Raw genomic sequence first — 14,342 nt, 5'->3', positions numbered from 1 at the left:
AAGCAGGTTTTATGCAGCCTTGCAGACAAATGATGATACTTGCAATTTTAGTTTGACACAATCCTCAAAATTTTACAACTTTTTTTATTTAAAAACATAAAACCAAAATTTAACCAAACATAAATTTCTTACTTTAAATTCACCACCAGTGACCAAATTACCATATTTTGCTCTACTACAAAAGACTGAACTGTTAAAGTAAGTTTGTATATATAATAAAGGGTTAGGGGTAGAAAGTTCAACTTCTCAAACCTGCATAAACAGATGCATTTTTGTGATAAACCCATCCTAGTGGCTCATTTATGCACTTAACACAAGTGTTGTGCAAGTTATCGTAGTTCATGATATGCACCAAAGATAATGTTTTTGTCAGTCATTTAAGACATTTAATCATCTGCCTGACAGCCTTGAACAAAAAAAAATCCTAAAAGTACCAGAAAATAACCCAGATCCTCAGTGACAGTAATGTGTGGATTTGTAATCATTACATGTGAGCCCTGCATATCAGTGTGTTTAACTGCTGCCCTCTCTATGTGTGTAAGAGATCTCATCAGAAATAATTCTCAAGAACTCTGTGGCTTGGTTAAATATAGCAGGAGTCTGTGTCGGAGCCACATAAATAAACGTGTTGCCTGGGGGGGCGTTCAGGGCTGAACACGAACTCGTGAGCGAGTATCAACGGAGGGATAATGAGTTTGATTTGTGACCTCTTCGGTCCTAACAGCCCCCCCTCGGCCCCGGACGCCCCTCCCTGAGGCTGCTCCGCAGGAACCACAAGCAAACAGCCCTCGGTAAACAAAAGCGATTCCACTTCAAACACGGGGGCCCTCCCACCGCCGCCGCCGCCCCACCGCCCCGCCGCCCCGCCGCCCGGCTCTGATGAAGAGATGCAGCGGGTCTCTGCACTGTCACCTGCCATTAGACAGGCCGTTCATCAAAGCGGGGCTGAGTGGCGGCGCGCAGCCAAGGCCCGCCACGGCTTCAGACTGGATGCACAGTTTGCCCTGTTGTACAGAGGAGAGGCAGCGGCCGGCGAGCCTGTGAAATGTGTAGCCGTTGAAGGGCATGTGAGTGTTAACCTATTCAATAAGTCCTTGACTCTGTTTCATTGGCTGAATTCGATTTACGGCCCGCTGAAGGCCGCCTTGCTGAGAGTGGCCACCTCTCCTTATCGTAATTCATCCGAGGTCAGCTTCACGTATCAACGCATCCCAAAGAAGAAGGCGAGGGAGAAGACTGACACTTTTTTTTTTACAATAAAAATAGATGTTTTCCCCTCACTTCCTATTAAATAAAATGTGCATGCAGTCACAAGACATATTTAACTCTAAAGATAATCTTCCATTTATGTCAAAACTTTGATTTCTCTTGCTTTCATAAATCCCAAAAAAATTACAAATAACTGTCAGAAAACACTAAGCATCTACGCAAAACCAAAAATAATTCAGCTTTCCCTTCATCCGCGGTTAGTTAGGTCAGGAAGTGAGCGTTAATCCCCCTGCAGAGCTCGCCGCGGGCCAGGTGACACAGTGGGATGTGACGATATTTCACTTGACAAAATATTAAAACAGTTTTTTATCTCAGTGTCACATCTGTCACCTTCAACTGCGGGATAAGAGACTGTCTGCTGAGCAACCAAATTTGAAATGAAAATATAATAAGCCGGTTCATTTCCATGTAATTTTGCGAGAGCTACAGGGAAGCATTACGGCGAGGCTGAAGAGCTGCGGGTCGCAGACCTGCGCCGTGATAAATATACAGCCAGAGAAAGCAGTTAAACTGCGCCGATAATAGGTGAACTGCCTGCTTCAGTGTCACCAATAGTAACAAAAGCAGCTCAGATTAATTTATTCTCGTGTTTTGTTTTGTTTTTTTTTTTCTAATTCTGCAGTTTTTATGTTGAGTTAAGCAGCTGCTGGGTGATGCACTCATCTTCAATAAGGTTTATATGGATGTGAAATAGAAAGTAATTTAACCACGTAATGAAAACAGCACCAGTTGAAATGTGATTAGCTGTTATCGGTCCGGCTCGGCCCCATTAATACATGTTAGTTGTTGATCATTTATACTCCAGATAAGGGGCAAACACATTCACCAGTTAACTTCAGTCTCATTTTGGTGAACCATGAGAGGAAGAGGAGAGAAACCCATTCACGCATGCGCAGGTAGAACATGCAAACTCAAGTCCATGTAGCGTCATTTTCTTGCTCTATTCTGAACGCTGTCGTGTTTTTAACCGTGACTGCCGTCGCGTGTTTCTACACCTCTGTGATATCTGACAGAGCTGACCCTGTTTACGCTTCATGAGAAAATGTGAAGGGAGGGAGAGAAAAAAAAAAATCAGTTTCACACTGCGAAGCAAACCGATGTTTTTCTTTGATCTTCTAATCCGCGCAAACGCTCACACAACACGCCCGCAGGTGTGTGCACGCGCGTGAGTACGAGGTCTTTTACATGCCATCCCACACAAAACACGCGAGGATGTCGACACAGTCTCATCGAGCGTTATCTCAGCGATTCCTTCCCATTGATGTAGCGCGTCTCCTCTCCTCTCACTCAAACCTTCCTGACTGAGAGCAGATAGAAATGGCGCGCACGTACTGCAGGCTCTGATCTGCTAACAGGATGAACCGAGGATCGCACGAAATAAACAATCCACTTTGTGTGTTTGCAGTCATGAATATGTGATATCATGCTCCCGGGTGCTGGGAGGAGTCAACGCTCATTGATTATTGTGAACTCGGGATTTAGTGCATCTCGGACTGGCGGCTCTGGGGCGGTGGTGGCGACAAGGTACAGATGTTTGCAGGTTCAAATGCCACTTGTGAGAGGTGACCCTGAATGAGCCCATTGACCCGGGCTCCACTCTGAGGGAGCCCACGACTCCAAAGGTCAACTGTGAAGAGGGACGGGTTCACTGTTAAATGCGGAGAAGTGACGTCTGTTATTACTGGAATGAAAAGGTGTAAATCAGGCCAGGATTCAGTCAAGAGTTTGTTTTCATTGTGATGAGTTTATTTTCCATAGTTATGAGTGCTGCACCCTGTAATAAACGCTGAAGGACTTTTTTTCCACCACGCAACACTACTCTGAAGCTACTTCACAAAGCAGGAACAAAAAAATCAAAAGGAAAAAAAAAAACTTCCATTTCAAATTTACCAATTATGTAATTTCAAGAATTCCTGAAATTCCTGCAGTTTCAGAATAGAAAATATTTTTTATGATTGTTGGGATCAGTAGACATTAAAAAAAAGGACTTTAAGGTTCTTTGAGATGCTTTTAGTGGTTTTGTTGTAGAGCTTATTAAATGATTGTGATTTATCTTAACTACATTTATATTATCTTGATTTCTGAAGTGGGTGAGTTACAAATAAGCATGGCTTGATAAATCAAAGTCAATTTTAAATAATCTTTGGTACACTGAAGTTTTAAAACTCTGTTTCTCAGCCTTTGTAATGTCTGTTTTCCCTAATATGAAAAAAAAAAACACTTAAAGGCCTGACTTTGATTGAAATAGTCTTTGAATTATTAAAGATTAAAGTATTTGATAAACAAGAAAATAATTGCAGCATGTCTGTATGCTTTTTGAGCAGGTGAAACTTTCACTCCATCGCAGGCAAATTTTAAAAGTACTTTAAAACCCTAATTATTTTTTCTTGTCCAGATGCCATCACACCAGTATGAATATCTCCTGCTCTGTTGTAATCCAACACAAAAAAAAAAATCAATCTGCTTGAAAATCAGATTCAGCGTTGAAACTATAGATGGTTGAATTCCGTGAACTGTGGAGCGGTTTTCTTCAGCGTAAACAGTGCCGAGTGTGCCGACCCTCTGAGGAGCTCCTTCCTGTTTCTGATCTCCTCCTTACATAATGGATTCAGCTGAGCCATTTATCCACGCGCCGCTGAGCCTGGCGCTCTGCCGAGCGGCTGGCCGTGTCGGCAGCCAGAACAATCGGAGCTTCTTCTCCGCCTCGTGCCACAGAAGGTAAAAGCAGCTTCCTCTGCCTCTGTGTTTGTTTGCAGATAGCCTGTCGCCTCCTGTCAATGTGACGATCAGGGAGGTGAAGGCCAACTCCGCCGTGGTGTCATGGGACACCCCCGAGGGAGACCCCGTCATCGGCTTTGCCATCACGCAGCAGGTCAGTAACACGTGCAGCTCCGACGTGACGCTGCGCCAGGTGTGCGTGCAAATGTACAGTAAGGTGGACGCACTTGCTTGTCCCGATATAGGCTCTTCAAACACACACAAACACAGAAATAGGATCAAGTTGTGTTTTTGCCACAGGTGGTTTGCCGTCATGCCCGTTCCTCCCTATTGTGTCTTTACTCTGAGTCAGGATGCATTATGGGAATTATGACAGGACGCTGCTTCCTGTCCGACAGCCTGCCCGCTCTCTGGCAGCTCTGTGAACGGAGTGTATTCATTACTTTTCCAGGATCATTTGTAGCCACTTACATTCATTCCTTCCTCCACATTGTGAAAAACTGCAACTCTTTAAACTTAAAGCTCCATAAAGCTAATCTCCTTCCTAATGTCCACGTTAAATAGATAAATAAATAAACTGGCGTAGTGAACAGCTATGAGCCCTGACAGCAATAATAAAAACACCTCCACACATGTCGACTTGCTGTAAGTGTGAGGAGCGGGGAGTGACGTGAGCGAGGAGGACATCTGCAGGGTGAGTGTGAGCCAGCCGCTGGCACGCTCAAGACAGCGAATTACAGCATTTACTTTACCTCAGAAGAAGAAGAAAAAACAATGCATCAGTCAATCTTTAAAGATGTGACCAGCTATTAGTAATGTGAAGACCAGAAGCTGTATCGACCAGGCGGTGATCTGTTGGTCGTACAGTCTAAACTGAGCAGCCTTCAGATTTAATGTCACGGTTTGAGCCTCAGACGTGCTCAGAGATATTCCTGCCGACATGTGAGAGCTGTCGGGCTTCTGATCTCAGCCTTGGCAAGAAGGCTAATAAGCAGGATTCCCACTTAAAGGGATTCTTCAGACTATTTGAAGTGGGTTTGTATGAGGTGCTCATCGATGGGAGTACGATCTGGAAGGGGTGGGACTGCCGCTGTGAGCAGCTGAACAGGCTTCAGCCACCTGATGCTCATGACCAAAAATAAATCTGTTAAAAGTGTCCAGTCGCCTCAATATTTTGATTTCTCCACTCAAAGCCACTGCAAGCCATCGCCAACTGTCTGTATTTATCATTCACTGCTGTTTTCTGTAATTGTTTGTATCATCACGAAATTTCTGTCACTTCAAAAAATGTGTCTTAGTGTCACAAAACTGAAACATTTATCAAGGATTTTGGCGCAAAACTGTTTATTTCATAATTTTCATATTCATATCTTGTTTGCTTCCAATGAATGAATGATTTTTTGTTATGCAGCACAATAAAAAGATACAGAATCATTCAGAAACGAGCAGCAAAATTAAAGCAACAAAAAATTTAAAAATAAATACATGTAAAATGGGATTCAAAGTTGAGAGCTTTAACATCATAAAATATTGTCAATAATTTGAATATGGAAAGTAACCTGTTACGTATTTTCCTGTTTTTGCTGGAATGAATTTACAGTTCATGTTGAATACAGCATCACTTTTAATGAATCTACAATTCTGTGTAAATCAGTTTAGTAAATTTTGCTCACAGAAATCCAAATTTCACAATTAGTTTGTGTTAGTTAGTTTTTGAAAACCCTTTTGTTACTGTCCTGCTTTAAATGCCTTTTGAAATGTTTCATTTCCACAAACAGGATTAAAAAAAAACCCCTTCCCCTCTGGATCCTGACAGTTAATTTTAATTTTTTAAGGCATCTCGTTTCCTTTTCCTTTGTTTCTTTTTACAGATCTAAAACATAAAGTGTTATAAAATCCTGTGTTTCTGATCTCTGGTGATCTCAGACCAAAGTTTTCCCCGCCATTTACCATAAACCCCGAGGACTCAGGGTTTGTTTGGCTGCTTTCTGCTCTTAGATCCATTCTGTGCTCGGAGTTTCGTACGGCTTCAGTCAGCCTGCACCACAGCGCATTTGCAAGTGTACCGAGATTTAATTTTAAAAAACAGCCTTGGTTTGATTGTTTGGTGCAGATCAGAGTGCAGATGGCAGCATCCACTACTAACGCTGCACTACTACCAGAGCGGATCCGTCCAAAGCTCCAGGAAGCTGCAACCAAAAGTTTCAAAAGTGAAGGAAAACTAAGGAGTATCCGTTTGGTGGGTTTGTATTTAGAATTAAAAAATGTCTGTCTCCGTTTCACCGTGTTCTTCCTGCGTCCTGCTCCCACAGAAGAAGGACGTGCGCATGCTCCGGTTCATCCAGGAAGTCAACACGACCACACGCTCCTGTGCACTATGGGACCTGGAGGAAGAGACAGACTACATCGTGCACGTCCAGTCCATCAGCATGTCGGGGACGAGTCCGCTGAGCGAACCGCTGCGCTTCCGAACGCCCAAGGAGGCCGAGACTCAGGCCTCTAAGAGCAAAGGTCGACACACACACACACACACACACACACACGCTGGATCCACACTTTAAAGCCAATCTGTTTCTGCCTTCTTCTTCTTCTTCTTCCTCTTCTTGTCTTTTTTCCAGATGTGAGTGCAGGGGGAACTGGTCCTTTTGACAATATCTTGACTGATTTTGTCTAAAGACCAATAAAAATCAATAGAAACACAAACCGTGAAATGAAATTTCACATCAGAGTGCTCCTGACGCCCGCCCCCGCTGACCACAGCTCAGGAATAAAAGTGCCGAGGGGAACGTTTACTTCATTGTGTATCGACGCGCCGGCGCGAGCCCCACACTGCGAGCCCCCTCCGCAAACTGCATGGCAAACCAAAATGAGGGAAGGCATTTATCAGACGCAGAGAGGAGGCAGTCGGAGCTGCGAGGGGCGGCAAATCGATGCGCTTTTTGGCGGAGGCAGCGCTCCGTCTATTCCTCCTCTCATTCACGCTCATCTCTCATGTGACGCACTCGGGTACTTTGCAGCAGCGTGGAGCCAGAAAGAGCCTGAACTGGTGCCGCGGCGGCCAGAGGGCCGGCGGAGAGGCAGGGAATTTAAACGCTATCGTCTCAGAGCAGGGAAGGGAAGCTCATGCCACCATTGAGGCCTAATTAGCTCCGGATGTGCTGTGTGTGTGTGTGTGTGTGTGTGTGTGTGTGTGTGTGTGTGTGGCTGTTTCTGTGTTTGGAGAAATCAATGGCTGCACAGGAGCCAAATAAACAAGCCTCATCCTTTTGTGTACTCACACGTGATCGCTTCTTTCAGGTTTCAGGTTTGGATTGTCTCTTCCTGCTGCTTTCAAAAGCCGCGGAAGGCTCAACAACATGGTCGACTCGCTCTCTCTGAAACAAACAGAAGTGCCTCGTAGAAACAAATGCACACTGGATTCCACCGAGCGCAGCAGTTCTGCTTTTATGAGGGAGAACTGTAAAGTTATAAATACACCCGACGTCTGCTTCAGTGGTTTAAACTTCTCATCAATCCAGGGCAACAACAAAAACCACTGAGTATCCAACACATGGTGCATTCAGGGTACAAATTCCTGGAAGGGGTGGAGAGGATTCTGCTTTCCTCCGGTCAAGGCGTGACCTCTATGGCAGCATTCACTGTATCTATAATGGAGGTAAATTAAAATAAGCTTTTAACACATTCATTCGCTGTATTTATGTGAAAAGCTGTTCGAGACGGCATCAATTCACTGGGATGTATCGGCTGACCCTGCGCACACACTCGGCCAAGTCCAACACAACAGAATGAAGATTCCCCTGCTGCTCCATCATCACAGTGCAAATATACTGAGAGTCGTCAGCCTTCACTCGTTCTCATCAGCAGCTGCACAGAACATCACACATCCTCCGCCGTCTCCTCCGCGCTGCCTGCTGATAGAAAAGTCTGTTTAATTAGCTTCGGCGCGTGGAGGCAGTGAAACTTTCTGATTGCGTGTGGAACAGGTGTTCTTCAAGTCGACTGTGTGTAACTCGGTGGAGAAATCAGTGTCGCTCGGATTTCACTCCGCCCTGTTGTGTCGACGGTGGTGAGACTTCCATCCATCATCTGCACTGTTTTATCACCGGATCGATCGCAGGACGAACAGATCAACAGTCACAATCACATTTACTGTGCAGAGTTCAGGCCGTAGCTCCATTGTCTCGGGATGACAGGCGAACATCCCGACAAAACAGGCGAGGTTTCTCGCCGTCAAACTGTTCTGTCGTATCGCTGCGATCTCAGAGGAAAGGATGAGCCTGAAATGCCGGATAATTCCAACGCCGCTTCTCATTTCCTCTTTCACAATAGGTTTTAAGCTTCAGGAGATCAAAGGAAGTCAGAGAGATGAAAAAGAAAAAAAGAAAAAGAAAGCACAGTACAACCTGTGCACTAAACAGGAGGAAAAGACAATGAATTAGAGGCGAGCGGCAACCCGGAGAGACTGACAGCGAGACCAGAGATAAAGTGGGAGAAGTGCAGCAGAGCAGCGTAATATTTTAAAATCCTCATCATTAAATTCTGCTGTCAAAAAAACAGAACCCCAAAGCTGCAAACACACCCTAGGCAAATTACTGAACCACACACACAAACACAGGAATTAAAGGTGCTGCAAACAAAGCTCGTTTGATTCCTCAGATCACATAAATTGACAGACAGGAGCTTGATTTGTTCGTCGCACTAGAGCTGCATTAAAACCTTTTCAGATATTTCTTAAGCATGACAATAAATGTTTAAGGTTTGTAATATAGAAATTTAGTATAATGACTTCAAACAAGAGTGAAATGTTTTCTAAAGGCTCATTCTGGCAAAAGTAGCTGAAATCATCTCTGTTTTATGTGATGTTATCTGTTGTATCTCACTGGATCTATTTCTAAAATGCTTCAGTGCAAACTCTAAATGTCAAAAGCCTTAAGAAAAAAGTTTCAACCAAGCAGAGCAGTCTCCGTTTATATCAACTTCTCAGTTTCTCCCTTTTTCGTCTCAAGTTAACTTCTCATGATTTTCCTCCAGCGGTGGGTGGAAGTCGCTCACTGAGCATCGGAGGTGTTCCGGCTGACCAGTTAGCCCCCGTGAGCGGCGCTCGCCCGGGGCTGCTGTGCTTTGATTATTTAATACAAGGCAACAGAGGCCAATCGATCAGCAGGACGGCTCGTGGCTGAAAGCCACTGGAGCGTTTGGCCACTGCCTCGCTGGGACCCTCCAAATGTCACCCGCTGCAGCTAATGGAAGGACGGGGGCGCTCGCCATGCCGCCGTGATCTTTAGATCAAGTCTGCAGCTTCCTCAACACTCAGCAAGAAAAAGTTACTGTGCCGAAAAGAAGAAGAGGAAGCGTCTCCTCCTGCTGTGATGACATGAGGTCCACGTTGAGGACTTGAACCGTCTTTTTCGTGTTCCCTTCACTCCAGCCGGCGCTCTCTCAGAAAACCTGGTGATCACCGACGACGCGAAAGCGGCAACTTCTTTCATTTCTGTGGATTGAAAATCAGCGTCTCTTGTAGTCTGCACCTGCTCGGCGGCTCCTTCCTGCCATTACTGCACTGCAGCTGTAATTTAAGGCATAATAATGGAAGGAGAAGACTACCTGATAAGCACAAAGCAGCGGACGAGGCCTGAATGGCGAACACTCAGGGAGGAGGGCGGGCCGGCCCCCCCCCCCCCCCCCCCCCCCCCCCCCCCCCCCCCCCCCCGCCGTGGAGAGCTGAGGGGAGGGCGGGCGCCACCACGCCGGGGAAGTTTGAGATCTCAGGAGTGAGAATTCAGACCTTGAACAGCAAGTGTCTGCAATAAAAGTCTGCCAATGAAACCCCCAAATGAATAAAATGACTGAGTGGTGCAGTTCAATCAAGTGTGCCGATGCTGTACAGCAGCGCTGACGACTTTGAAATTGTAGACAGAGAAAACCCTGACGGAAAAAGAGGTTGATGGTAAAAAAAAAAAAAAATGTATATATATTTATTTATTTATCACTCTAGGTTGTTTATGAGGAGATGAGAGGCTGCCCAGCAGTGATGCCTCCCACCACTTTAACTTCCTCTGGTGATAAGTGCCACTGAAGCAGAAACAAAAGCAGACCTTTAAAATGCTTTGAAGAAATCCTCAGATGATGCCTATTACAAAAAAAAAAAAAAAAACCAGGAGGAAAAAGCTGTGCCTGCTCATTTCTATGTAGGCCGGGACCTCAGACAGCGGTTATGACTGTGTGGCCGACGGAGGATTGAAAAAGTGCTGCGACAAATAACTGGGAAGGGTATCGTTCAAGTGTGCGTAATGTCCCCATTGTGTTTTATGTGCGCTCTAATTGCTCTTTAGGCTCATTTAGGGACCCAACAAAAATTATTTGCAGTGGATGAGGGACTAAATTTGATGTTTCGCTTTATTACTCTAAATGCTAAAAGCATACTAAGTTTTTTTTCTTTCTTTTTTAAGACAAAAGCAGGATGCTTAATAGCATTTGTACCCTTTCTGTGATTTATGCAATAATTATTCGGGAGTTCAGAAAACAAGCTTGTGTAATGTCCCACCGGAGAACAATCAGCACACACACTGCACTTCAGCCTCTTCTAGGGACTGTCCAGAAATTATTTTCAGAGTTGGGGGCCGGAGCCTGTGTGACTTTTTTTTATTAATATAAATTAAAAATGAGTATCCTGCTTTCAAAAAGGGAAAAACAAAATTCTGGATTCTCCACTCCCAGTGAAAGTGTATGAATACATTTTTAAGTTTATTCAGGAAAGGATTAAACTTCTCCTCCGAGATATCAGGACATCTGAGAGCAACATCCTATTTTCACACGTTTTTCAAACAATCCCTTAATTACGGTACACTAAGAAGAGGAAATGAAGCTCAGGAGCTGTTCTCTGTTTCATATCTGTCTCACTTTTAGTTCTGAGCCTTTTTTCCTCTCAGACACTCGGTGTGAAGTTGCTGTACCACACACAGGAATCGAATTTTTGCATCGGCTTGGTGACTCCTGTTCTGCTTAAAAACACATTCGTGTTTTCCTATTTGGCTGCGAGCTTCGGTCTTTTCAAAAGTCATTCGTTAGCTTCAGTGAAGTGTTTTGCTGTAAAGATCTTCCACTGATATGTTGTGTGGTTTCACAGTTCAAAGTCATGAAATTGGCCTGAAGACGCAAAAACTCAAAAACAGGCTGCAATGATATTAATTTTTAAAACTTTATGGAGGATCATTTCTACAAAGGCAATTTATTCAAACCTCAGGACAGGAAGGGGGATATGAGACAGTTGGACCGTGGACAGGAAACATGCCGATGACCTTGCTTTTTGTTTTTTCTTCCAGATGTTACTTTTGTAGTGTCGATGCTGTTTGGTATATCAAATTGTGTCTTTGCCTAATTAATACTATTTTATAGAACTAAAGCAATAGTACGATACTCTTCCTGAAGGGTTTTGTTTAGTTTCTTCTGTAGTTAGTCACTTACATCTTCATAATGGCAGAGCAGAAACAGATCTTTACCTTGTTCAGTAATGAACTCAGGATTTAGGACAACTCCAATCCAAACGGCTTTGAGGTATTTTCTAATCCACTTTTAATGACTTTTAACGTCTGATTGTTGAATTTTGACTCTTTCAGACGAAGTGACCATGGAGGAAGTGGGTCAGACCACCCAGCTGAGGGCAGGGGAGCTCATCATCATCGTGGTGGTTCTGATCATGTGGGCAGGTGAGGACAAACCTTTTCAGTGGGATCACGCCCGCTGCAGATGCATTGTTTCCGTCCTAATCCCGCCGAGAGGAACAGAAACCCCTGCTGTGAGGCTGTTTGTTTGTTCGGGTTAAGACGATAACCGGAGCCGGCTATGGATTTGCTCCATGTATTTCTCTCTCTCTCTCTCTCTCTCTCTCTCTCTCTCTCTCTCTCGGTCTATCTATCTCTCCCTCCAGGTGTGATCGCTCTCTTCTGTCGTCAGTACGACATAATCAAAGACAACGAGCCCAACAACAACAAGGACAAAGCCAAAAACTCCTCAGAGTGCAGCACTCCTGAGCACCCGACGGGGGGGCTGTTGCGCAGTAAGGTATAACCCACTCCCCCGCTCCTCCTCCTCCTCCTCCTCCTCCTCCTCCTCCTCCTCCTCTTCTCCCAGGGTGCCTCCCCCCCCCTCGGCGGCGTCGGGCAGGTGAATCGTCCTGGCCACTTCTGGACTTTTTCCACTTGACACTCCCATCAGCTGCCATCGCGTCACCCGAGCTTCAGGCTGAAGTCCAACACCGCTGCAGACGTGCATGACTAACGCGGCATTTAACATCCGACAGCAAGGGCGCTTCAGTCATGGCTTCCGACACGTTCTGTTTTGATCAGGCCCCATATCATGTCCATTTCTTACGTGCAAGAAAATAAAAGTAGAAAAAAAAGAAGAAGAAGAAAAAAAACAAGCCTTGGTTGTTTGCACTCCCTCTACAAACATCAATAAAACATTGCGGCATGAAGGCATCCTCATGCTCATTGAAGAAGTTTGCTGTGTGATTCCTGCGAGTCCTTTCGCTGCCTCGTACCTGACATCCTCTCCTCTCCTCCCACAGTTCCCCAAGAACAACAACAACAACAACAGGATGCCATCCGTCAACATCATCGAGGTGTGACTGCCAGGACGCCTTTTCCTTCTCCAAAAAAAGACTTTGTGTTCTCACAAACAAGCGGGCCCCCTTTGAAGCCCACCTGCTTGTCGGGGGTGATGCCGGGACTCTGGCCGCTCCTCCCCGAGGCAAACGCCTGTTCTCCTTTGGCACCGGGCCGGGCGCCGATAAAGCGCTGCCGCAGGGACCCCGGCGGTCAAACGCCGCCCGGCCTGACTGAGCAGAGTCGGAGGCGGGGGGACTGCGGCGGACGCTGCGTTGTTCAGTGACCACTGTACCGTGGGGGCAGCGGGGATTGGGGCCAAATGGCTCGGACGGCGGAGAGACTGCAGATAAAACAACCCCAGGGACCAACACAGATAAACAGAGCCAGAAACCTTTTCACTCGCTCCCTCCCGCTCCATGTCGTCTTTCTTCTCGGCGCGTTATCAGCATCCATAAAATCCGGACCTTTCCTTTCTCTGAGATGCATGTTAGAAATGTCCTTTCTGCTATAATCTAATCATCTACAAAACATCTTATGCCCCGGTAGGTGTCTTTTTTGAACTTTTAACAAGGTGCCACCAGTACAATTTTGTTGTTCTGGTTTCTTTTTTCAGCTTCTTCTTGTTGTTGTTGTTTTTTTTTCGTCCTCCCTCGGGCAGAAACTCGTCACACTCCTGTGGGAGGTGTTTCCATTCTGACCAGCTCGTCCCTCCCCCCCCCACCCCCTCCTTTTTCCCACCCCCCTCAGGGAATCCAGACTCCACCTGGCGAGTTTCAGCCAGTTTCCAAGATGCGCTGCGACGACGCCAGAGCGGCTTTAGGGGGATCGGTCAGGCTCGCCGTCAGAGCTGAGTCACCCAGACTCATCGGAAACACGTCAACTCATCTCTCTGATCTGACGACGCAAACACGGCCAGATTTGGGCTGGTTTGCGTTTTTCTCGAGTCTTCTTGAGTGTTTCATAGATTTCTGAAATTTTACATTCCGCATACAGTACGAGCCCTTTAGTATTCCCTTGTGTCTTTATTCCGGAGGGGGATTGATTACAGAGAGGTTCAGAGAGGGAGCAGTACTGCCATATTGGAGTGCGTTTGACTGAATAATGAACTTTTTGAGGGGCTGGACTCTACGGTTGTCATTAGAGAAGAGGACTTCTGAAGACACTCGGAGGAGATTTCTTTCTATCAGCAATAACAGCCCTCGGTGGGGGAAGAGAAGAACTGGAGCTCTGTAGCGTCTTTGAGCAGAATCCAACCTCTCAGCATGTCGCCATGAACAAACTGCACATCCAGAATGAGGGGAACCGACTCAAAGATGATGTGAAAATGTTTCCAAGCGCTGTTGTAAAAAAGAAAAAAGAAAAAAAGAAAAAAGAAACTTTCTGAAGGTTAGCATGAAAAAAAAAACTTTTTTTTAAAATCAGCCCAACTTGCAACCCCGAGACTTCGTCATGACGTCCTGAGCAGACGTCGCCAAGACAGAAGGGCTTCTAACAAGACTTTCTTTTTTTCTCCAAACGTCAAAGTTTGTGTTGAGGTTTCCTCTTTCAGGAGGCGAAATAAAAAGGGATCACCCGTGGCTGCGTGGCACACGGGGACAAACGATGCATTCGAGGGCTGATTCTAACTCAGTAGTACTGCCTTAAAAATAATTGTACCTTACGATTTATAAGACGGAAGACCCTGTATCTCACATTCGTGTCATATTATTTACCTTTCACCGAGTGTTTCAGTGTAAACGGAAACAGATT

General features: G+C 45.5%; 1 protein-coding gene across 2 annotated transcripts in view; it reads left to right on the top strand.

The window, feature by feature from the left end:
* Positions 1 to 13,063, top strand: part of fndc5a (fibronectin type III domain containing 5a) — a 28,107-nt gene extending 15,044 nt beyond the window's left edge. The window contains exons 2-6 of one of the 2 annotated variants that reach the window (XR_003933551.1): positions 4,026 to 4,141; positions 6,300 to 6,498; positions 11,604 to 11,693; positions 11,915 to 12,150; positions 12,554 to 13,063. Coding sequence is in view for 1 of the 2 variants with exons in the window: in XM_030116753.1 (XP_029972613.1) it covers positions 4,026 to 4,141; positions 6,300 to 6,498; positions 11,604 to 11,693; positions 11,915 to 12,048; positions 12,554 to 12,613 (599 nt within the window). In the remaining variant the exon portion in view is untranslated. The remainder of the gene's footprint in view (positions 1 to 4,025; positions 4,142 to 6,299; positions 6,499 to 11,603; positions 11,694 to 11,914; positions 12,151 to 12,553) is intronic. The other variant, XM_030116753.1, reaches the window with a different exon arrangement.
* Positions 13,064 to 14,342: the final 1,279 nt, after the last annotated feature.

Source organism: Salarias fasciatus, chromosome 19 (assembly GCF_902148845.1).
Source record: "Salarias fasciatus chromosome 19, fSalaFa1.1, whole genome shotgun sequence".
NCBI classification, from domain to species: Eukaryota; Metazoa; Chordata; class Actinopteri; order Blenniiformes; family Blenniidae; genus Salarias; species Salarias fasciatus.
This window is presented reverse-complemented; position numbering and strand designations above follow the sequence as displayed.